This window comes from Pan troglodytes, chromosome 2 (genome assembly GCF_028858775.2).
Source record: "Pan troglodytes isolate AG18354 chromosome 2, NHGRI_mPanTro3-v2.0_pri, whole genome shotgun sequence".
NCBI classification, from domain to species: Eukaryota; Metazoa; Chordata; class Mammalia; order Primates; family Hominidae; genus Pan; species Pan troglodytes.
In genome coordinates this window covers 11,757,920-11,781,683 of record NC_086015.1, presented here as the reverse complement: position 1 = coordinate 11,781,683, position 23,764 = coordinate 11,757,920, and the positions used below count along the sequence as shown (strand labels likewise).

At 39.2% G+C, this 23,764-nt stretch overlaps 1 protein-coding gene across 4 annotated transcripts in view; it reads right to left on the bottom strand.

Annotated features, from left to right (window-relative positions):
• Positions 1 to 5,899: 5,899 nt before the first annotated feature.
• Positions 5,900 to 23,764, bottom strand: part of GRM7 (glutamate metabotropic receptor 7) — an 882,926-nt gene continuing 865,061 nt past the window's right edge. For all 4 annotated transcript variants that reach the window (XM_003309593.5, XM_516252.7, XM_063806588.1 and 1 more), the window contains one exon: positions 5,900 to 7,079. Coding sequence is in view for 1 of the 4 variants with exons in the window: in XM_516252.7 (XP_516252.2) it covers positions 7,030 to 7,079 (50 nt within the window). In the remaining 3 variants the exon portion in view is untranslated. The remainder of the gene's footprint in view (positions 7,080 to 23,764) is intronic.

Below are 23,764 nucleotides of genomic sequence, written 5' to 3'. Positions count from 1 at the left end.
AATGTGAGAAATGCTGGCCTTATCCTTTAGAATGCCAGCTCCCCTGTGGCAGGGGATTTGGTTTCTTATGTAACCGCTGTGTCTTCAGGAATGAAGAATGGTGCCTGGTATATTGTAAGTGCTCAACACATTTGTTGATTAAATATCCTTCCACTGTCTATTATTATACCCAAGGGCCAGTTAAGAGAAAATAATTGCTTTTCTGAATCTTACTTGAGCAAGCAAGGAGGACCTAGGGAGGAGGAACCTTGGAGGAAAAGATCAATGTCATCAGAGCTCCTTAGCCAGGGGATAGTGGCCTGGACATAGCCAAATGGACAGGTGATGCTTTGGAGAGACAGATTTCAAAAAGGCAAAAGTAACTTTCTTAATGAACTTGAGACCAGAAGCAGGAAGATGGCAGAGCCAAGGGAAAGAGAAGGCACTTAGGAGTAGAATTCTCAATCTCTAGTCATGACCCCAGGGAAGAAGAACAGAGAAATAATTTAAAGAGATAAATGTGAATACATAGCAAACTTTCCATGGAGCCAGGTTTGAACCACATCCTACAAAAGCTGGTGGGGGGTGGGTGGTAAATGCAGACTCCTGTGAAACAGTGACAAGAGACTACAGGGGTAGTATCAGGAAGCCTAAAGTCTCGGAGTGGAGGTTTGCAAGATGTTTGAGTCAATGAAAGTACTAGGTTTGGATTTTGGTTTTCTTTTTTTTTTTCTTGATTTTTTAAACCTTGTGTGCAAGGTAGATGTTGGAAGAGCAGTTTGGTTGCTTGAATTTTTCCAAAGTATGGTCTATGGACCACAAGCAGCATCACCATCATCTGGGAGATTGTTAGGAATGCAAATTATCAGCCCCATCCTAGACCAATTGAGTCAAACTCTGGGAATGGGACCAACACTGTATTGTTATCAACCCCCTGGGAAATCTTAATGCTCACTGAGGTTTGAGACCCACTCCTGTGGAATATTAATCCTCATCCCTCTACACATTACAATCACCTGGGAAGCTTTCAGAGAAAAAAGTGTCCTGGCCTTATCCCAGACCAATTAAATGGATTCTTTGGAGTAAGGTCTAGCCATAGGTATATTTTAAAACTTCAAGGTGAATCTAATGTACAATCTAGGTCAAAAGCCAAACTCTAGTTCAGGGAGAAGCAGTGTGATCATCCCCGGAGAGCTTATTAAAAATGCAAAATCCTGGGCCCTTCTTGCTGCATCAGAATCTACATTTTTACCAAGATCTCCAGGTAATTCACAGACACCTTAAAGTTTCAAAAGCATTTGTATAGATAAAAGTTATAGGGAAGAAATTAGAATTTGTATTTTCCCTCCACCTTCTCTTTATTGGTGGATTTACTGACTTCTTTTAAAGAGGAAAGGTACTAGACAGGAAAAGGAAAGACAAACTCAATGGTGTATAAGTCACAAAGCAGTGAAGGTTCCAGGTCAAAGAAAGGCAAGTAGCAGGTAGAGCACATGAATGAGAGAACTGGGTGCTCTGTACAACTGACTTAGTCACTGGAGTTGCCTACAGCTCTTTGGCCATTACTCACATTACGAGATAGCTAAGCAATATGCCAACAAAATAAACACACCAGGTAAAATTCAGAGCCAGCAACCAATTTGTGATTTCAGGCATTGGTAAGTTTGTAAGTATGAAGATAAGTCCTTTCCCCCTTCAGAAGTCTTGGAGAATGGGAGCTTTGCTCAGTCTGGAGGTGGGTACAAGACTTCAAAGAGGAAAGGCCTTGGGAATAATCTATGAACGTGATTTGATTCTCTGGCAGGATTCCAGTGAAGAGTATCAGGCAGATTGTCCTGTCAACACTTGGAGAGAATAAAAGGGAACCCTGAGCCTTTCAAGGTTAATTGATAATATTATTGGTCTGATTTCTTCCCGTTTGTGATGGAAAATCAGAGAAATGTTGTAGATACCAGTGTCTTCATTTTCACAACGCATGATAGATGCCCCTTGTCTTGGCATATTTTGCTATTATTATGTGCAAAAGAAAATAATAGACTGGTTGTTCCTGTAGTATTTTGGGTATTGTAAATGGCAAAATAACTAAACCTATACTTATCTAATGATGATGAATGCACCAAAGTCACTGGTCTCTGGTAGAAACTTCCAGGGCCCTATTCTAGGCACCATCATTTTCCAGAATGTTATCAGTACCTTAGCTGATGATTGGCAAGGTGGGTTTATCACTGGAACAGAGGTTGGAAGAGTAGAAAGTATATATGCATATTAGGATCTAAACAGACACTGCAGACAGGGCATGATAAAGCAAATTTTACAAGAGGATAAATTATAAAGGGAAAATGTCAAATGGAGAATGATATGGCAGTAACAATTGGCAGAGGGATTGTGGGATTTTAGTCCATTGGAGCCTGGTTGTTTTGTTTGTACAGCTGCCAAATGCACTGATGGATACCTTAGGCTGCCTTAACTGTGTTCACAGCAATAGAGTGATTCTTCTCTCTACATGGGGCTCCAGTTCCTGCCTCCAACATGCTTTACATTATTATGTTCAGTCTAGATTAGCACACATTGAAAGCAATGCTAGCATTCTGGAACAAGACCATATAGAGTCAGCTGGTTAACGAAAGTACTTGAATTCATGTCCTACTGCCATTGTAGAGGTGAATATACAGAGAATCCCAGGGGTGCATGGATTACCTGATACTGCAGAGCTAGTAGGTAGTGGAGCTTAGTGCTCTAACGCGGGCATTCTGATCCTGAATCCAGTGCCTTCCTACTGTAACACCTCCTTGTCCTCTCCCTTCTTCCTTCAGATGAAAGTGTTTGTGATTCAGAATATCTATCAAGTTCCCACTTCACTTCTCAAGAAGTTCATTTTCCAATTAAAAGAAACCCCATCCAACAGCAGTAGCTTCTCCCTTACTACTGAGGCTGAGTGTAAAATGTGTACACCTTTTCTTTCCTCTTGGTTACCTGAGTCTTGTTGGCCCTTAATGTCCCAACTCTAGTCCTTCCTGATGTGGGGCTGGCTACAACTGTTTGGCAGCACAGGCTCCCTCAGCCCTGCTTCGATATTCTTGAGCTCTTTCACTTCATCTATTCATTCTTGCTTGCACTGATTTATTTGCAAATATTTATGGAGTGCCTACCACTTGTGTTACAGGTAGTTAGACAGGCATGGGCTGAGGGACAGGGGGCAGGAGAGGGCTTTCCCCTGACCTACCAGGAATAATGTCAGGCAATTATCAGGTTACGGTTCAATAGGTATCACACTGCCTCTCTAAAAATGATAATTTGGTAGCCAGCGGCACCAGGGAAAGACTATCTCCTGATGGTCCCCAGCTGTCACAGTAAAGTGTTAATTAAATGCAGACACCAGGGAGAGGCAACTTCCCAGGCATGCAAATTAAAAGACAAAATGTTGGAGTATAACCTTCTGAGGGCACTCCACCAGAAAAGGGAAGAAAGCCTCAGAAGGGCACACATACAACTTTCTAACCCAGTGCACATGCTCACTTCCCATGGGCAAAGAAGGCACTGTGCATACGGGGAGCCCACCTTAAGGGAAGAGTTATGGGAAAGGGGCTCGAGACACTGGGAGTGGGTCATCCAGGTTAAAGGCTGCACTTGACCTTCATGGTGTCTTTTTCCAAGTGTACTTTCCTTTCTTTCCTGCTCTAAAGCTTTTAAAAATAAATGTCCATTTCTGCTCTGGAAGTTGTCTCGGTCTCTTTCTCTACCTTATGCCCCTCAGTCGAATTCTTTATTCTGAGGAGGTAAGAACTGAGGTTGCTGCAGACATGTATGAATTCGCTGCTGGTAATTCAGATACCTTCCACCCCTAACACTTGTCAAGCATTGTTGTAAGTGCTAGGATATTACGGTGAGCAAAACAGAATATCTGATCTCCTGGTGAATACAGCAGAAGGAGACTGATGAAAACAAGAAAGCAAATCTGAAAAGTCAGATAATCATAAGTGTTGTAAAGAAAAATGAAGCAGGTTAATGGATTCACTGGGGGACTGGGTGGAGGACTGTACTTTTAGATATGGTCAGGAAAGACCTTAGACATGATGTTTAAGCAGAAACTGGAAATAAATAAGGATTTGGAATCATGCAGCTATTTCGGGGGAGAGTGTGTTAGGAAGAGAATCATGAAACGTCAAGACTTTGAGGTGGGGTATACCTGGTACAGGTGAAGAGCAAGGAGACCTGCGTACCTGAGGGAAGTGAGTATTCATTGTGCTGCCTGGTATTGATAATGTTACCCAATCTATCTGTTCTATGGCTACAGCCACACCTTAACTACTGGGTTGGAGATTAGCATTGTGGAAGATGATTAGAACTGCATTTTGAGGACTAAATAAATTGATATATAAGGTATACATTGTAATATATGTAGTATGCATAAAGTATGTAAAGTATATTATGTATATGAGTAACAATTTCTTAAAAATTGTGCTGCAAAAGTTTTAGTTTTTATCATTGTCGCTATCAAGATCATTATCTCAATTTGCCCCTGGGAATCCAGGGGAAAAGCAAAGGTCTTTGAAAGTAGCTCTTTCCAATTCTAAATGGAATTGCTTTTGCTACTCCCCTGAATGCATGGTTGTACATTTGAGTACTCGGGAAAGACTCTTACATAATTTCTTTTGAAAGAAACGATTTCAACCACATGCCACCACACAGTCTGGCTTGCCCATGTACTTTTTAAGATTCTCTTTCCATGTCTGGAATGGAAAGCATAGCACACTTGATTTTATTTTTAAAACAAAAGATAGCAACCATGATGATGTTGATGCTGGTGGTCATAGCCATGTGGTCATAATAGCTAACATGTATGGAGAGTTAACCATTTGCCAGGCACTGTTGTTATGTCCTACGCATGGATTTTCTCTTAGCCCTCATAACACTATGAGACTGGTAGCACGATTAACCTGTCATCTGCCTGAGGAAATGGAGAATTCAGAATGTTTATGTAACTTCTCCAAGGAGAGTTAGCAGGAGGAGGAGCCAGGTTTTATACCACTTTGGCCTTATGACTTGGAAATGTGGATCACCCAAAACTCATTTCTGCTTTGATTTGTATTTTCCTATGGTCTACTGGTTGAAGGGTATTTAAGGAGTAGGGAAAAATGGGGAAATACATTTGATTTTCTTTAGTCGGATATGGAAAATAAATAATTTCTAGTGTCTCTAAGCACATTGCTTGGGCTGTGGGAGCTAAGGCACAGTAGGAAGAGTTCTGCAGATGCCAAAGATGAGATGCAGGTATGAGTTTTATTAGTCACAGCAGAAAATAAGTCACAGTTAGCTCCACCATAGAACCTTTAAATACATTTTACTGTTTGGGGCCCGGCCCTGAGTACTAGGAACCAATGTTCCCCTCTGCAAATAGACAGTCTTCTGAGTTCCTGATAGCCCAAGGTGCTATGAATTCATCCTGAGGATACTTCCTGCAGTTGAGTTTTGAGAATCCCAAGTCTTAATCTCACTACTGATAACATGGCCACCATATTTGTTTGCAAATACAAAGACAACATAGTAGCTATTTTTACTTATGTCCTTTGGATAAATTTTGCAGAAATATTTCTCTCTTCACTAAATTGCCCCAAGACTATTATTTGCTTAAGCTAGTATTTCCTCTTCCCTTCCCGCTTGCTGAGTAAACATCTGGAGTTATCAGGTCTCAACTTCAATTATGAGGAAAAAAATTGCGTGGACTTTGTGATAGTACGTTTTCTGTGAGACAACATAGCACCTCTGGGTTTTTAATATGCCTTTCAGAAATGGCTGTAGTCGTGAGCTAAAGCATGTTACTTGAAAAAGTTGGGCTGTCCATATGGCTCTCTAACTTAGGACTTTATGAAATAAACTGTAACTAATGGGAAAAACAACTAAAAATATTTATTGCAGAAAATAAAAAAGTTAACCAAAGTATTTTATTGATACATTCTTGGACAATATCACAGAATTGAAAGAGAATGGAAAGAGGGAATTTTTCAGCAAGGGTTGTTTTTTTTCCACTAAATTGGCACATAAGCAGCAAGATTAACGAAAGTACTTATTACAAACAGTAAAAAACATACATGCTTTTTTTCTAAAGTCCTTATCACACTGATCAGTCAAAGGGGGCATGAACAAAACCTCAAGACATGAAAAATCCATATTCTTTCCTTCAAACAGCTTAATAATTATTAAAATTATTGCAAAATATTCATATACCCTAATTAAAAATAACAAAAGAGAACACAAATACAAATATTGAACATAATAAACATGTACTGTAAAATACATTACTGGCATGCATTCCAAAGATCAAGACCTCTATTCAGTTCAGCCAATACCTTCCTTTTATGTAACCTATCATATACCAAAGATAGGTGGGGCATACTTTCTCAGCACAGTTTTTGGTCTTTAAACATCTTTTTTGTCTTAAAAAAAAAAAAACATGATGTGCAGTGGTACTATAATCGTAATTATACAGTCATGTACAGATGTACTTGTTTTAGTCTGCCAAGATTGCTTTAAAATTTTAATTGTTTTAAAATTTTTCCAAATATTCCACCGTCTGAGAGAATAGGGCTCTATGAAAACAAGGCATTCGAAAACAAACAGTGAACCGAGGTACGACATCAGATGGCAAAGTGCAAAGGTCCTCACAAACTGTACAGAAAATTTCAAAACCTTGCAACCTAGAAGTACATACGTAATAAGACAGGTCAGCCCCAAAACGGTCCGGTGGCTCTCAGTGGTCCATTCTAAAGAGCCGGGGGCGGGACTTGAGTTTCAACACTCCCTTTGGTCGGGAAGGTCCAGAATTGCAGCCGAGTTGGCAGTGCTGATGTCAGTGACTTATTAAGCCCAGATAAAGTAAGGATATTTCATAAAGCAGCTGTTTAGGTCACTTGGATCCTCTAACATTGGTCTCCCGGCCGGGGAAGCTCCTCCGGTGATGGGAAGCGGGTAGGACCAAAGAGTCCTATGCCAGGTTGGGTGACAAAATAACTGAGGGTCTTCCTCCTCCATGGTTCCATGGAATGGAACAGGTTAGATAACCAGGTTATTATAACTGACATACTTCTTTTTTGCAGCAGGGCCTGAAAGAAAAATTAGAAAGTGTCAGTTGCAGTAATAACCCTGTTTGCAAAGGTAGAAATAGAATTAGAACTTTTCGCTTGAGGTGCAAAGTCAAAGTGAGGTGATACAGCTCTGAAGAACACACACAGACAACTTTGGATTCCTCTGACTCTAAGGCTTTGGCCACCAAAATCTGTGGTTCCCAGTGATTCTCAAATCATCTGCGTTCTCTTCTCTGAGATGTCTCCAGCTTCCCTCTTTATACTCTATTAATAAATTTATCAGTAGTTGTTTTCTAATCAACCACTATTATGCTTTCTAATCAACCAACCCTTAACTTAAAGGGTTCACTCACATTGTGGTATATTTCGTTGTGTGCTCTTCTCACAGACCTTTTAATAATAACTGGCCTTTGCTTGGAAAAGGTCTGTCCTGGGTCACTGACATTAATTGAGGTTGAATGCAGATTAGGTCAGAGTGTCTTCTTTAGTGCTGATTCACACAATCAAAAGACTACAGATTGACTTGTATAGTGTTAACTGTAAGTTATAAATGGTCATTTGCAGAACTATTTCCATTAAGATGTAAAGCTCACTTAAACCTGTCAGGTGTCTGACACATACACACTCTACATTTGTTTTCCTTAAATGTAGAAATTATTTTTCTACTTGGTACAGTGATTTCAGGACTCACCTTCACTCACTCACTCTGGCAGTAAATATGTATCTACTGTATTGCAGCCACAGGGCTAGGCACTGAAGACCAGCCAATGAGCACAGCAGATTTCATGTCCTCATGCTGGAAACAAAGACACCAGGATCCCAGAGTGTGCCTTTGGTTTAGGTTCTAGTCCTCAATACCAAGTCATACTGTTGCAATGATGTGATATATTCTTTATTCACTAAATCTTGGTAGTTTTGCATCAGTTTCTATTGGGCACAGAGTAACTTTTGTGTAGCATTTACTGATGGCTTATTTTGCTTACTGTTTTTAGATTCTAAATAGAAGTGTTCACTCAAGAGAGAGAAATGTCAAGAGCTCTTCAAGAACTCTTAAGTAGGGATTCATATACAATTTTGGAGGAACGGAGAAGTCATATTAACATACTGAGAGAGAGTTTGTATTTAAACTTTGAATAATACAAGTAGTACGTTACAGGTGCATACATGATTATAGATCTTACACAGGATACTGTACACTATACAACAAGCCTGGTCTTCTTTTCTGGATTAAAAATTGGGACTCTCTGACAAACTTTGACTGAAGTCTCATTTTTATTTGAAACTTATTTCTATATTAAACCATACTGCATTTATTAACTAAAATACAAAAAGGTAAATAAGAATAGAATTTTATGAAATTCAGGACCTCCTGGAAAATCTGGTGATGAGAATTGAGCCACGATATGTCCTCATTTGATGAACACATGGCCTCAATAATGCCCAAATCTTCCAGGAAGTTTCCCATTATCCCAGTGTTGTCTTCAACAATACGCTTGGTTTGGGTACAAGGAGGAAAAGTTTCAAAAGATGTTTCTTGACTCTGAATCTTATTTTCAGTGTCATAGCTAGAAGATCTCAGCTGACAGTTGCAAGCAATAGTCACAGCATGCCTTGTCAAATATCAACACACTAATTATCCTTAGGACAAAAGGGAAAAAAAAAAAAAAGAAAACCCAGAAGCTTGTACTGACCTAAATACCTGAGACCACCTTTACTGTGTGATTAATTAAGCCTGTTTTCTGTAGCATAACTGTCTAGTAAAAACAAAAATGAATTTTCTTAAATTGATTACTATAAAACACTAATTTCTCAGGAAGAGTTTTTACCAAAAGAAAAAGTAGGTTAGAAAATATGATCCCCAAATTGTAAACTGAGCATTGGCTGGGATTAAATTAAAATCACGATGAGGTTATGTTTAAAAAAATTGAATATAAAAATAATGGCATTCCGTTGATGCTTTGCTTAGATTATCTTCTTGTGTTCTCTGTAGCCTTGAGATGAGCACTGTTTATGATCTCCATTTTACATAGGAGGGGTCTGAGGCTCAGAGGAACAAGCAATCCAGAACTAGGCTGCCTGATGGTTGAATCTTTATTTCTGTCTCCATGCTATAATAGGAAGACAATACTGCAGTTGGACTCACCTGACCTGGGTTCTGATTCAGCTCTGTCACTTACTTGAATGTGACCTTGCCCAGTGTCTTGATAATGAACTCACTGTAGCCTTTGTAAAATTGGGAGAGGCTGGGTATGGTTGCTCACGCCTGTAATCCCAGCACTTTGGGAGGCCGAGACGGGTGGATCATCAGAGGTCAGAAGTTTAAGACCAGCCTGGTCAACATGGTGAAACCCCATCTCTACTAAATATACATAAAATTAGCCAGGCGTGGTGGCAGGCGCCTGTAATCCCAGCTACTCGGGAGGCTGAGGCAGGAGAATCACTTGAACCCGTGAGGCAGAGGTTGCAGTGAGCTGAGATTGCGCCATTGCGCTCCAGCCTGCACAACAAGAGCGAAACTTTGTCTCAAAAAAAAAAAAAAAAAAAAATTGGGAGAATAATTTTTACCTGGTGCACTGTTGATATCACCAATGTACAAAATACCCGTTTCTCATCTGGGAATATAATGTATAAATGTATTTTTAAATTGCAGAGTTCTATGCAAATGATAAGCCTCAGTACATGCTTTCTTTGCAGAATTGCTAGGAACATTGCCCCAAAATTATAATGAAGTTTATGCAGGTCCTAGAAGGGCAATTTGTGTACTTTTCACAGCAATGTCCAATGTATTAGGTTTATTTTTAAACCATTCTAGTCCTGTGAGTAAATAAAATAAGTGCCTGTGGTGTCTGATAATTCCATTTATTTCACTAGAAATGTAGTTTATGGTCAGGAAAGAAAATTACTGGGCTCAAAATAGTTGTGCAATGAAGCACTTGCTAAGGAAATATACTTTTTATTTTCAAATAGTATGTTTTTCTCTTATAAAGTTACAGATTTTAAAGAAGAATAATAGTATATGGCATTGTCCCTATTAACTTTTTAAAGTTATATCTACTTATCTACATAAGTAGTTCACAAAACAAGGTATCCTGAAGAGTCAGTGTTTACAGTGAGGTAGTGTTAAGAATACTGGTTTATGAAATGAATTATTAATACACCATTGCTACTTAAGAAAGGTAAGATATTCCAACTCATTCTTGATGTCTTGTCAAAATCAACACTCAATTTGACATTAACTTTATTGAGCTTCTTACTTTCTCTTTGCTTTTCTCTGAGCTTTTTTGTCTTACAAAAATTTCATTCCTCAAAGTGCATTCTATGGAACACGCGTAACCCAGATTCAAGGAAGTGAAGAAAAATATAGAAAAGAGAGCCTCATAGATATTATGTTGAGAAACACTGAATAAGTGATATTAAACAGTACTGTTTCCTGTTTCTACCCCATATTTAATTTCTTTATATTTTAAGTAATAAGAAATACTGTATCTTATTAACTATATACCATGTGTTCTCCTCAGCTCTTTTTGAAGAATGTGTGTATAGATGTGTATGTGAATAAGAACATACATGAAGTGATTTAAACATCCAAAAAGGATAAAAACAAAATATAACAAAATATTCAATAAGCCCTGAATATAACACTTTGACATACTGACATCTTGATTCAAGTGCCCCTCCATCCACTCATAGGAAATAAGATGCAATCAAAGCCCTTTACACTCCATGTTCTTCCCCATCCCCCCATAGTGTCTACTATCCTGAACTTGGGATGTGTGCTATTGCTACTACAGTGTTGTCCATAAACTATAGCTATATAGATTTCTGTGTTTTAAGTTGTGCAAATTATTCCTTGCATATCCACTTGAAATCTGGTTTCATATAACACTGTGTTTTTAAGATTTACTTACATTGATTTAATAATCGTAGTAACTATATAGCTTTCTATATATTAATGTTAGCATAACAGATTTTCTGTAACTCTTTTCCTATTGATAGACTCTGCTTTCTAATGTTTTTGAAATAACAAGCAATGCTGGAGTAGATGATACCTACAAAACAATATTTTTAACAAAGTTGAATGACAATGCTATAGGGCAGGATAAAACATTTGTCATGTATTTAACTGACAAAAGATTGATATCTAAATTTTTTAAACCTATACAAAGGAATAAATAAGAAACAATCTAATTTTTAAGAACATAGATTCAAGATGAATAGACAATTTGTAGATGAAGAAATCAAATAAATGAAAATTGTTCAACCTCATCAACTAGAGAAGTGGAAATTAAAACATTAATAAGATAGCATTTAATGCCTGTACCATTACAAAAGAAAAAATGAACTAATACCAAGCATTGGTGGGTGTGAAAAAGTGAGAACTCTCAGACAACACTAAGGTATAAATATAAGTTGGTAAATTTATATGGGAGAGCCATTTGGAAATATCTAGAAAACCTAAAGCTATGCATACCACTGAATCAGCAATTTCACTTCTAGATCTAGACCTGAGATACTTTCATATGTACACATAGACATGCTTAGGATTTCAAAAGCCTTTAATATAATAATTTTCTGTGTGATTCTCCAAGAAAAAATTATCTTATAGAGGCTAGGCACATAAAGGTGCAAAGTGAGCCAGGTGTAAGATATTAAGGAAGGATTCAGACCATAGTGAACTAGAAATCACCTGCCCCATCTAAAAGGCATAATTATGTGGGATGTTACCACAATAGGACTTTATAGTACATTTTTTGAGGAGGAGCTTGACTGTATAATTTTATGTAAAAGTTCATTTTTTTCACTCAGCCATCTAACAAATATTTATTGAGCATGTATTATGTGTTGGGCTATATTCTGAGCATTAGAAATACCTCAGTTTTTAATAAAAGTTTTAAGAGCATATTAAAACCATTTAGCAAATCAAAAAAGAAATAGAGACCAGAGGCTAGATAGCATCTCTAGGCTGCTTGTTTTCAACTCTGTAATCCTGTCTGCACTCAGTTCCTCAAATGTACTTGATTATAAAGCACCCTCTCCTGCTCCCCTTTTTAGTGGATCATTTTGCATTATGTAAGAACATACTTTTGGAAGTACATGGGGATATTTCTTAAACTTTAACCCTGCCTATCACTTTAGTCATTTGTAAATCTCACCAAACTTCTGCATATTGGTTTATTGCCTGATACAACTTTGTCCAAACTAACTTTTGTATGAAACCATTCAAAGCACTGTCTGTGCCTCTTCCCCCACCAACTCTGCCAACTAATGCTTCCCTATTAAACATGATTCACAGTTGTTGTTTACTTATAAATATTTCAACTGGGAGGGATTCTTTATATTATGGTTTGCAGTTACTAAAATAAAAAGAAGTACTTTTTTTTGTAATTACTTCTGTAGTCAATGGCCTGTTTCCTGCCTGTTCATTTCATTAGTAAATTGCCCTTAGCCCGTCACTTAATAGCAAAAGAGTAGATGTTATCTTCAACATCTCAATTCTCATTTGAGACTTCAAGAAAGCTACTAAACTTCCTGTATCTTGCAAAGAAGAAGCAATTCATTTTATAATGATCTCTCTTAAATCCTTTTTTAAAATTTACTACTCAGTTTAGCACATTCCTCAACTTGAGAAGATACAAAGCTAAAGAATGAGAACATGACTACCAAAAAAATGGAGACATTCCCAATTATACCAGTTCAACTCTGAACTATAAAACAATGGAGACTTTCTCCATCTCCCAGGAGAATGTGAGGCTATTGCTCATATGTTTGGTACCTGGATTTGTTGACACAAGAAACTTGGCAGGGGTAAAAACATGATCAGTCAGAAAAATAACTCAGTATTTCAAATCACCATAATTTCCAATCCAGTGGCAAAAACTCCCAAATCTGGATTTCTGTTGAGTACTCAGCCATTCATCTAACAAAATATTATTGAACACATATTAAACACCAAGAACTTTAATACATGCTAACATTGAAAGAAGACATGGGAATCTGTAAGCTGTTCACTTTAACATTTACTCACTTCTCATTCATTGTATATTCACATTTTTTAACAAATATATTAAAGCTGCCATGTGTCATCAGCAAGGGATTGGCATATCCTTTTTTTCTACTCAGTGAGATAAAGATAAAGCATGAATTTATAAACTAAACTCACATTGAGAGGAATCCCCACCCCCCACCCCTGCCAAAGTAAATTGGCACCCCTTCCTAATGCTGAATAAGGGAGGTAGGTCAGTGGATGGTGAGGCAGCAAACCTGTTACCATATTTGGAGCAAATAGTGATCCAGTTCAAGAGAATGGAGAAGCATCAGCCTAGAAAACCTTAGAGAAAATGTATGAAGTGTTTGCCCCATTTGTGCCAGGAACAGGGAAATGAGTCAGATACAATCTTTATTGTTATAGAACTTATAATGCAAAAAAAAAGATTACATATCTGTGATGAGTGCTTAAAGATATTTTACAAAGACTAATTTTGTCTTGGAAGAGGATGTGCCGTGCTAAGCCTGGGAAGCCTTTTCAGTGGAAGGGGCATTGATTTGGACCATGCAGTGTGAGACAATGTAAGAAGAGGGCAGGGCAATATAAAGGTATACTTTGTTTCCAAAGGTGCGTGGAGAGGAGGGTCAGACAGTGCTGGAAGTCAAGGCTGGAAAGGTAGGCAGGGCCACATAAATTACTTCAATAAATAAAACTTCAATAAACCTGCAGATTGTCATAACAAATTCAGGGTAGTGTCAGAGGCATTTGAACCAGAGCAACTCCATCTTGAATAGGGACTGGGTAAAATAAGGCTGAGACCTTCTGAGCTGCATTCCCAGGAGGTTAAGGTACTCTAATGATAGAGGCAGGAGGCAGAGAAATGGCTAGGCAGATAGGGAAGGGTCCCCGGAAAATCTGACCCACCCCACAAGTGTTTACAACAGATGTTATATGCAGACAAGGGGGCAGTGGACTGGAGGCCCACATGCACTGGGGGAATGGGGTGGAGCCACCAGAAACAAACATCTTATTCAGGGGAAGAGCCTGGTCTCTTTGGCTCCTTTGTGGTGACCCTGGTATTCAGTTTGTGAGGTGGAAACCTGCTTGCAGGACCCCATCTTTGCTGAGAGCTTTCCTTTCGCTTAATAAATTCTGCCTTCCTCACTCTTCAATGTGTTCATGTGCCTAATTCTTCCTGGTTGTAAGATAAGAACCTGGATTTAACTGAACTAAGGAGTAAAAATCCTACATCACTACCTAGGATGACTACTCAGCCTAAGTCACAGGATGAGAGAGGAGGTTGGCACAAGATACAGGTCATAAAGACCTTGCTGATAAAATAGCATGCAGTAAGGCCAAATCCCACCAAAACAAAGACAGTGATGAAAGTGACCTCTGGTCATCCTCGCTGCTACCCTCCCACCAGTTTACAAATGCCATAGCCACATCAGGAGGTTACTCTATGTGGTCTAAAAAGGGAGGAATGAATAATCCACTGCTCGTTTAGCAGACAGTTAAGAAATAACCATAAAAATGGGCAACCAGCGGCCCTTGGGGTGCTCTGCCTATGGAATAGCCATTCTTTATTTTACTTTCTTAATAAACTTGCTTTCACTTTGCACTGTGGACTAACCCTGAATTATTTCTTCTGCAAGAGCCAAGAACCCTTTCTTGGGGTCTGCATCAGAGAGTACCAGTACCAGTGTGGTTCAGTACCAGTACTAGAAACAGAAGAATGAACAAGTCAGAATGTCTATGATTATTTAGCTTTCTAATGAAGGTTCTCATAAAAAGCCTTTAATGCTAAAGCAGTGGTACTTGAGAAGCCACAGGGAAATATTCACAGTTTTGAAGAGGATCCTCACACTAGTTTTTCCCTCTCTGTAATGTCCTTCTTTGCCTTTTTTCCTTAGCTGGTTTCCTGTTCTTTGCTCTGGTTGGTTTTAGTTTCTAGTCACTTGCTCCAAGTGGCCTTTCCTATCCCTCCGGACAAGTGAGATGTTCCTGCTGTACCCTCTCATGACCTCTCTACTATTCCCTCCTCATACACAACCAGGGTGAAGCACTAATTTCTCATGTGTGTTTCTGACATTAGAACTTTAAGTATCAGGATGGCAGAGACAGTTTTTTTCTAGTGCTTGGGAAGTGTGCAATGTACAGTTGGCACTCAATATTTTTGGGATGTGTTACCATAGAGAAGCCTTTTGTAATTGCCCTTCCTGCCCACTGCATAAAGAAAGACCACAGCATTGTCGTAGAGAAAGAGCTTAATACGGGAGGCTGAGGCAGGAGAATGGCGTGAACCTGGGAGGCGGAGCTTGCAGTGAGCCAAGATCACGCCACTGCACTCCAGCCTGGGCGACAAAGCGAGACTCCGTCTCAAAAAAAAAAGCTTAATAGACACGAGGCCGGCCATACCACGTGGAAGATGGAGTTTGCACTCATATCATCTCGTTCAAAGCTCACAAGTTAGGGGTTTTTCAAAGACAGTTTAAGGGAAGGGGTGGGAGTGGCCAGGTAACAGGTGCTTGCTGCTGATTGGTTGGGACAGAGATGAAATAGTAGGCCAAAGCTGTCTTCCTGAGGACTAAATTGCTTCTGGGTGGGGCCACAAGAGTGGGGGCGCTGGCGATCCACGGGGAGCCATGAGTGTCAGACATGCAAAACAAACAGAAAAGCTATCTCAAAAGGCCAGTCTACAATTGTGGTGTTACTTGCAGGTGTAATTGGGGAAATTGCATGTCTTAGAATCTCTGGAATAATGGCTGACAATCATGCATGTCTGAGCCTTAGCAGGACTCAGCCTCCTCTCCCTCTCCTCCTCCTAGCCTGGTGGCCTCCCTTTAGCTTTACAAAAGTGGTTGAGTTTTGGGCAAGGCCTGTTATCATTTAAATTGTAGCCTAAATGTCTTCCGAAGTTAGCTTGGCCCAATAGCCCAGCAATAATTAAGGGAAAGGCAAGATGGGGGTTGAGTTAGCTCGCTTACTATTAGAATTTTCTCACTGATAGAACTTTTGCAAATGCAGTTTCACTTTGCTCTCTGAAGTCATTGTCAGCTCTAGGAGGGTCTTAGAGATGAATACAACAAAAGAAAAATATGTGGGAACTTCATGAGCTTTGCCATCCTTTTTTTCCATCCCTTTTTTCAGTATTCTCTTATGGGTTACTGTATTTATTATACTGTATTTATTATAACTGTATTTATTATACTGTATTTATTATAACTCCTCAGATTTCCTTTGTAACTTTTCAGCCACAGCATTCTTTTTTCCCCCCTCTTTTTGCATCTAAACATGGCCAAAACAGCCTGGCTAAATTGAGAAATCAATATTCAGTTCTGTCATGAAAAGAGTACATGAACGTTCTAGTGTCTCTTAAAAAAAAAAACAAAACAAAAACTAATTTGTACTTTAAGATGTAAAGCATCAAACAGAGGTTTACGTCATTCTTAAATGGCATATTTGAAACAAACAGACAAAGTCTCTGTCTTAAAACATCTTTAAGCTTGGCTAAGTTAAAATCTAGGTACTTTGATGGTGTATATGTTTTACTTTGGAAAAAAATAGATATGCATTAAATTACCACATCAGATTTCTACTTTTTCTTATGCACTTTGGGCACTGAAAAGCTTTTGTGCATTTTATAATTTCAATATATTATAGATGCAAGCAATCTGGAGCATATTATGAATGCAGTGCAATCATACATCAAAGATCGAAGCTGTGAACCAAAGTCTGTCTTAAGGCTAATGTTACAAACAAGGCAATAGTGACAAAATAGCAGCAGAGTAGTACTTAGTGTTCCTGGATGAAAAGCTCCTGCTGAAATCCAGGTCTTGCTATTTTTGGATAAGACATTCATAGTCTCTTCATTCATTCCTTTATACATTTATTGAACTTTTACTAAGAACTCACAGTGTACTAGTATAGCCTGGCTATAAACCAGTGGCACAGAAGCAAGGAAAAATAGTCCATATCCTCGAACAGTTTCTGGTTCAGTACAATTCAACATGTATCTGTTAAGCACCTATTATTTGTCAGATACTGTTTTAGGCAATAGGGATGTAGTCATGTTACTGTGCAGGTTCAGTCCCTGCTTTCACAGAACTTAAATTCTACTTGGAAAGACAGATCTTAAAACAAACAAACAAACAAACAAAAAAACAGGCCAGGTGCAGTGGCTCACGCCTGTAATCCCAGCACTTTGGGAGGCCAAGGTGGGCGGATCACAAGGTCAAGAGATTGAGACCATCCTGGCCAACATGGTGAAACCCTGTCTCTACTAAAAATACAAAAATTAGCCAGGTGTGGTGGTGGGCGCCTGTAATCCCAGCTACTTGGGAGACTGAGTCAGGAGAATTGCTTGAACCCAGGAGGTGGAGGTTTCAGTGAGCTGAGATCATGCCACTGCACTCCAGCCTGGGCGACAGAGCAAGACTTCATCTCAAAAAAAAAAAAAAAAAAAAAATTAGCCGGAGGTGGTGGCATGCACCTGTAATCCCAGCTACTCAGGAGGCTGACGCAGGAGAATCCCTTGAACCCAGGAGGCGGAGGTTGCAGTGAGCCGAGATTGCGCCATTGCACTCCATCCAGCCTGGCAACAGAGCGAGACTCCGTCTCAAAAACAAAAACAAAAGTAGATGCAGCCAATTCTCTTTATTCACGGCACTTATATTCTATAAAATCACCACAAACGCTGAATTACTGAATACTGAACCACTGCTTCTAGAGCAAAATACAGCGTTAGTTACCTATACCCCTCCAGTCACAACATAACCTTATTTTATGTATATGTTTGGTTAAAAACACTTTATTACATATTGTTGACTCAGTAATATTGAAATCAGAGCTGACGAATGCCTGTAAAAAGCGTCTCTAACACATGTACTTTCTCCTGAAGGCTATGACACATCATAGCCTTCTTGCACTTAGGAATATGACACAGCACTTTAGTATTATGTATAGGAGTTATTTTAAACTGCAAAACCACCAACCAAAAGTACAGGTGTTAAATAGTCTGAGAAAAGGACACGTTCAAATATGAGAGCTGAAACCAGAAGGTAGAGCATCACCCTTTTTGACCTCAACTGCAAATGCATGCATTGGGTGATTCAAATAGTTTGGTGCACTGCATATTCCTGTGAATGACTGTGAAAACGCCGTAAGTATTGATGTTGAGGTTACCAATCAATTTCAGCGTGTGGGTGAATTTGCAAATATAAAATTTACTGATACTGAGAATCAACTGTATTACAATGTCATGGAATCCCCAAAACTATGGAAAAAAAAAAAAGCCTGAGGGCATTATGCTGAGGTTGCTGTCCAAGGTGCAGAGAGGATGACTTGTTTCTTACTTATCTCCATAGGTAGGAGGTGCCAATTACAAGAAAGAAGACCAGCTAGGAATTGATGGAATAATTAGCACTATGTGTTAGTGGAATTCCAAGTCAGTACTACAATGGGATTCTAAACGAACAAGCAAATAGAGATGCCGCTGCTTTCACCAACACCATGTGGTGTGGCAGGCCAGTTCTTCCTAACAGTCACACAGACAGGCCTCCATAGCACTCCAGTTATACAGGCAAACTTCCACAGCATCTGCCTTCACATTAAGTTAATAATTAAACCTAGGGAAATTGATGCCCGGGCACCAAAGCCAGAAATGAAACATGTTCCGTAAGAGCCTTGCTCAGGCTTCTCCTGAAACCTGGGGTAAGTCAAGATAATAAAGATAGTCCTGTGCTCCTTGGGACCCATCTTGGGTTGAGTAAATTTCTGGGGGGTTTGAAGTAACTTTCTATACCCAAATTGTAGGTAAGATAAGATAGAAGTAATCACTCCATTACCAGGGCCCTCATAGGTTAAGTAGATTTAGGGGATAATTCTGGCCTCTTACCTTTCAGTTACAACAAAATTAATCAGGCATAGAGATCGGCAAGTATGTTACTGCATGTAGGTATATAGTTTGAAACATATATAAGCACTGGAAAAACTTTACAATTGTGAGTTGGTCTGGTGAATTATCTCTGACCTTCTCTCTTTACCTGGTTACAGACATAAACTCTCTTCTTTTCCAGTTTGTCTGCATCTTGTTATTGGGCCACAAGAACACGCAGCCAGACCCGGTTCGGTCTGGGAACAATGTCCTCTTATGAAAGCATCCTTGAGGCTGGAGCTACTTTTTTTTTCTTTGTTTTTAATGTGAGAAGGGTACGTGTGTGCCGTCACAGTCAAGTCCTGTTAAGTTCAGTGGCTTCTTGTTTTGACTGCAGATCTCACAGGACCAAGAGGGCTCAAAGGAGAGGAAACCAGAAAGCTTCCTGGCTAGGAAAAGAGAAGAGATGAAGGGAAACTTAACTATTTTTTCCTTTCTTGGAATCCGACTAGGCTTAGCCTGACAGGCAAAAGACAGAATCTCAGAGCTGCAGCTCTGTCTAGGATTAAAGATGGCGAGAATGTCCCAAGGACTGTGTATGTTGGGATCTTGGCCATGGGAGATGGAAAGGTTGGGACCCAGGATAGATAGGAGAAGTGAGACAAAGCTCGACCAATATAAAACAAATATCTACTAAGTTTTAAGCACAGGTTGCTGGGGATACAGAGGGAGTAAGATGTCTTTGTCCTCAAAGATTTAACAGACCAGAAGCCTATGTGGTTAAATTGGGTCGGCATTGACTGTGAAGCCTGAGAATGTAAGTCACTTCTCATACATAGGCTTCTCGTGTGTATGAAGCTGACCAGCTCACACTCAGACTGGGACATAATGTGTCAGTCTCAACACTAGAACTCTGGAGTTACAGTTCCTTTTGTGTTCTGCTTATATTTCATATACATTTGTTAATTTATTTAATAGCAACTCCTCTGAGTCAAAGAAACTAAAATTAAAACAACAGTGAATTTCAGGGTGTCTTATTGTTTTTTGTTTTAATGTGAACAATAATCATTTTTAAAAATTTAGTCAATCTATGATTTAGTACAAGCAACATGCATTTGAAAAGCAGTATGTATTAAGAATGTGAAAAAAGTGCCCTGTTAACTGCATTAAGATGTTCATGATGATGTACAATATAATTTGCAATTTTAAATAACCCAAATGCCTAACATTAAAGGGTGATTAAATTCTAATACATTCTTTTGATGGGGCATTTTAAACCTGTCAAAGGTGATAATGATGATTAAGATTATGGAGCAACATAGAAAATGCTTATGTGCTATATTGTTAATAATATTTAGTACAAAAGGACAGGTTTGAAAATTGTGAGTATTCTGTAATTAAAACTGCATCAAAAATATGAAAGAAAATAAATCAAAATTTTAAAAGCCATAAGAAAACTGGTGACCTTTTCAAATATTTCAACACTGTAAAAGACAAAACAAAATGTGATGAGACTGTTTTAGATTACCGGAGACTGAAGAAACAAAAAGATTAAAAATGCATGATCCTTGATTACAACATAGATTTTTTTTAAAGGAAACAGCCATGTTGGGAAAATCGTATCTTGACTTTATAGTAAATAATAATACATCAATATTAAATTTATTGGATGAGAAATGATATTCAGGTTTTGTAGAACAAAGTTGTTCTTAGGAGGTACGTGCTGAATTATTCAGGAGTATTACAGCCATGATGTGTGCAACTTGCTTATAAACAGCTAATGGGGAAAACCTATATATATAGAGAGAGGGAGAGAGAGAAGGAGAAAATGAATATGGCAAAATGTTAGTGAGTGGTGATTACATATTGTTGGTCCTCATTTCAATGTATTCGTAAGTTTTAAACTTTTCAAAATAAAATGTAGGGAGAAATGATTTATAAAGCTCTATTAGGGTAGTTGAATTAAACGTTTTTTACATTTTACTTTGTACATTTTACTTTTTAAACTACATTTTCTATAATGCTATCTTTTTCTATTGAAAGTAAATTAGTTATTTTTAACAACAAGATATAGGTAGATGACAGTGACCGTCTCTCAGGCCTGAGTAGCCACATCCCTTTTCTTCTTTTTCAAGGGTCTCTTTAGGATGAAGGGAATTTCTTGTTCTGCCAGTTTTGTCCTGTGAGCTCCTGCAAAATGGTCTCTGAAGAGGCCTCTAAGGGGTGACTCTCCTACGCAATCTAATATCCCCATTTTGTCTTCTGTCATATTTTTTGTTAGATTGACCAATAATTTAAAACCACTGTTATAGATTCTGACTCATTATTAATTACAAAATGACCCTTTCTTCCAGGCTTTTGGGAAAATAGCCCTAAGAATTTTGTCTAGTCTTCATTTTTCCCCCACACAATGTGTACCTACCTTATGTAATAAATGGCCTCCTAAAATATTTCCTGAGGCATTCATATGTTGAATACACCTAGGAGAGACTTCTCCCCCTAACGTTGGAGTGGAAGTTTTTTTTCAATAAAGTATCTCTATTTAGCTGTTATTTAACTTTAGCTTTTAAACTATGTAAATCATGATGTCATGTCCTAGAAGGAGAAAGTGCTGGAATGGATTGATAACGTCTGTTGAAAGTAGAAAGTGGACAGCCCCAGCCAGGTAATGGACTAATCTGGACTAAGTCATGCATCTCTCAATGCACTGGAACTTATCATCTTATCCTCAGAAGAAACCCCGGTGGGAACACTTATCTACAGAGGGTTGGCTTCCCTCCCACAGAGGAGTATCATTGAGATGCAGCGATAAGTAGAAGCGAAAATGTAAACACCATGCCCTGGGTCAGAAGGATAATCAATGCCTATGACCTTTCCTGGCTCTTCCAAGCCAAGGCCTTTACTTCTGTGTGTGTGTGCCTGTGTGATGTCTCAGGAGTTGATTTATTCAAAGGATGGAGAAAATATAGAAATGGAAGGAAGAAGTGGGGAAAGAATTCTGAGTCGGGCCCCAAAGCTCACACAGAGTTACTTCTACATAAAACCCAGGCCAAAAGTGTCCACAGGAGAGGAAAAGAGGCTGTGGAGGCAGTGATACCCTCTAACTATCTGTTCCAGAATGTTTTTCCCCAAGATATTCCCAAAGATGGCTGTTTCTCTTTCTTCAGGATTAAATTTCTCTTCCTTGGAGAGGCCCTCCTTCATCCCCTCTGTGAAACAGCACTTGCCAACCCCCAGTTGCTCCCTAGTTAACTACAGCTTATTTTTTGTCATATCACTGTCACTCTCGAAGTGTTCCAATTTGTTTATATTTCAATGTATTTTCTTGTCTGCCCTCTGGAATGTAAACTGCTCATGTCTTGATGAAAATTATATCCACAGGAGTTAGAACTGTGTATTATTGCTTGAAGCTAGGAGTTTGAGAATAGCATGGGCACTAAAGTAAGACCCCATCTCTGTAAAAAATAAAAAATAATAATAATAAAACAACAGCTGGGCCTGGTGTCAAGCGCCTGTGGTCCCAGCTACTTGGGGAAGCTGAGGCAGGAGGATCGAGTGAGCTCAGGGATTCAAGGCTGCAGTGAGTGAGCTATGATTGTGCCACTGCACTCTAGCCTGGCAACAGAGTGAGACCCTGTCTCTAAAGAAACAAAAAGACAAAAATAATGGAATGGGTAAATGGTGAGAGGTCCTTGGTTTGGGATTAGTAGGAAATAATGACAAACAGGCCCCAACTCAACGTTCTGTCTTGTATTCCTTAAAACTGGTGCCTTTGACTGTATGCTTTCAGCTGGGATTTTCACCTTCTTTTTGAGATAGACGCAAAGTGGTGAGGAAACTGACAATGCTGTCCTTATCTGCTTCCATGAGTAGGAACAGCCTCTGATCCTCCTAGCTGTTGAGCAGTTCTTCTAGTTACCTAATCAGGGGGAAAAATAGTTATTTATTGCAGGGAATAATGAAGAGTATCTAAACTTATTGATTGTGGGAAATAGAAAAGGGACTGTATTCTGATAAAGTATGGATGGAACAGGTCCCTAAGAATTCCATGCCTGAATTAGGAGAGTGGCTTCTACTGAATAAATGAAAGAGTACACTAGAAATCGGTTATGGCTGTGGATGTTTCAAGCATGGTGAGTTGAGGGAAGAAATTGAGGGCATCTGTGGCGTGGGCCTCACTAACCAAAATGTCCTTACTTCATTGTTGCTTTCTCACGGATAGGGAATTTGAGCGGTTAATACAGGCAGGCATGGTTCCGTATTACAGGCAGGCATGGTTCTGGGCACCTATGGCTGATCAGAGCAACACAGCCTGTGCCCAGACATATCAGGCTCACAACAGCTCCATATTTTCCATCTTCACTATTCTCTGTGGACGTGCTTTCTGTTGTCTTCGTTTCTCATGCACACTGCCAGTCCGTTGCTTTGAAGCTAGCTTAGAATCCAGGGAGGAGATGGTGGATGGATACTGGCTCTTCAACAAGTATATTAGATTCAAGGAGTTTCAGACTACTTAAGTTATTTTAGGGATATATATCAAGTTCCTTATTTGTTATTAAAAAAAATGTTTTTGGGGTGGGGTGCTCTCACTCTGTTGCCCAGGCTGGAGTGCAGTGGCCCAATTATAGCTCACTGCAACCTCAAACTCCTGGGTTCTAGCCATTCCACCACAGCTTCCCAAATAGCTGGGACTGCAGGTGCACGCCACCATGCCTGACTCATTTTTAAATTTGTTGTAGAGATGGGGGTCTTATTATGTTACCCAGGCTCGTGTTGAAATCTTGGCCTCGAGTCATCCTCCCATGTCAGCCTCCCAAAGTGCTGGGATTACTGGTGTGAGCC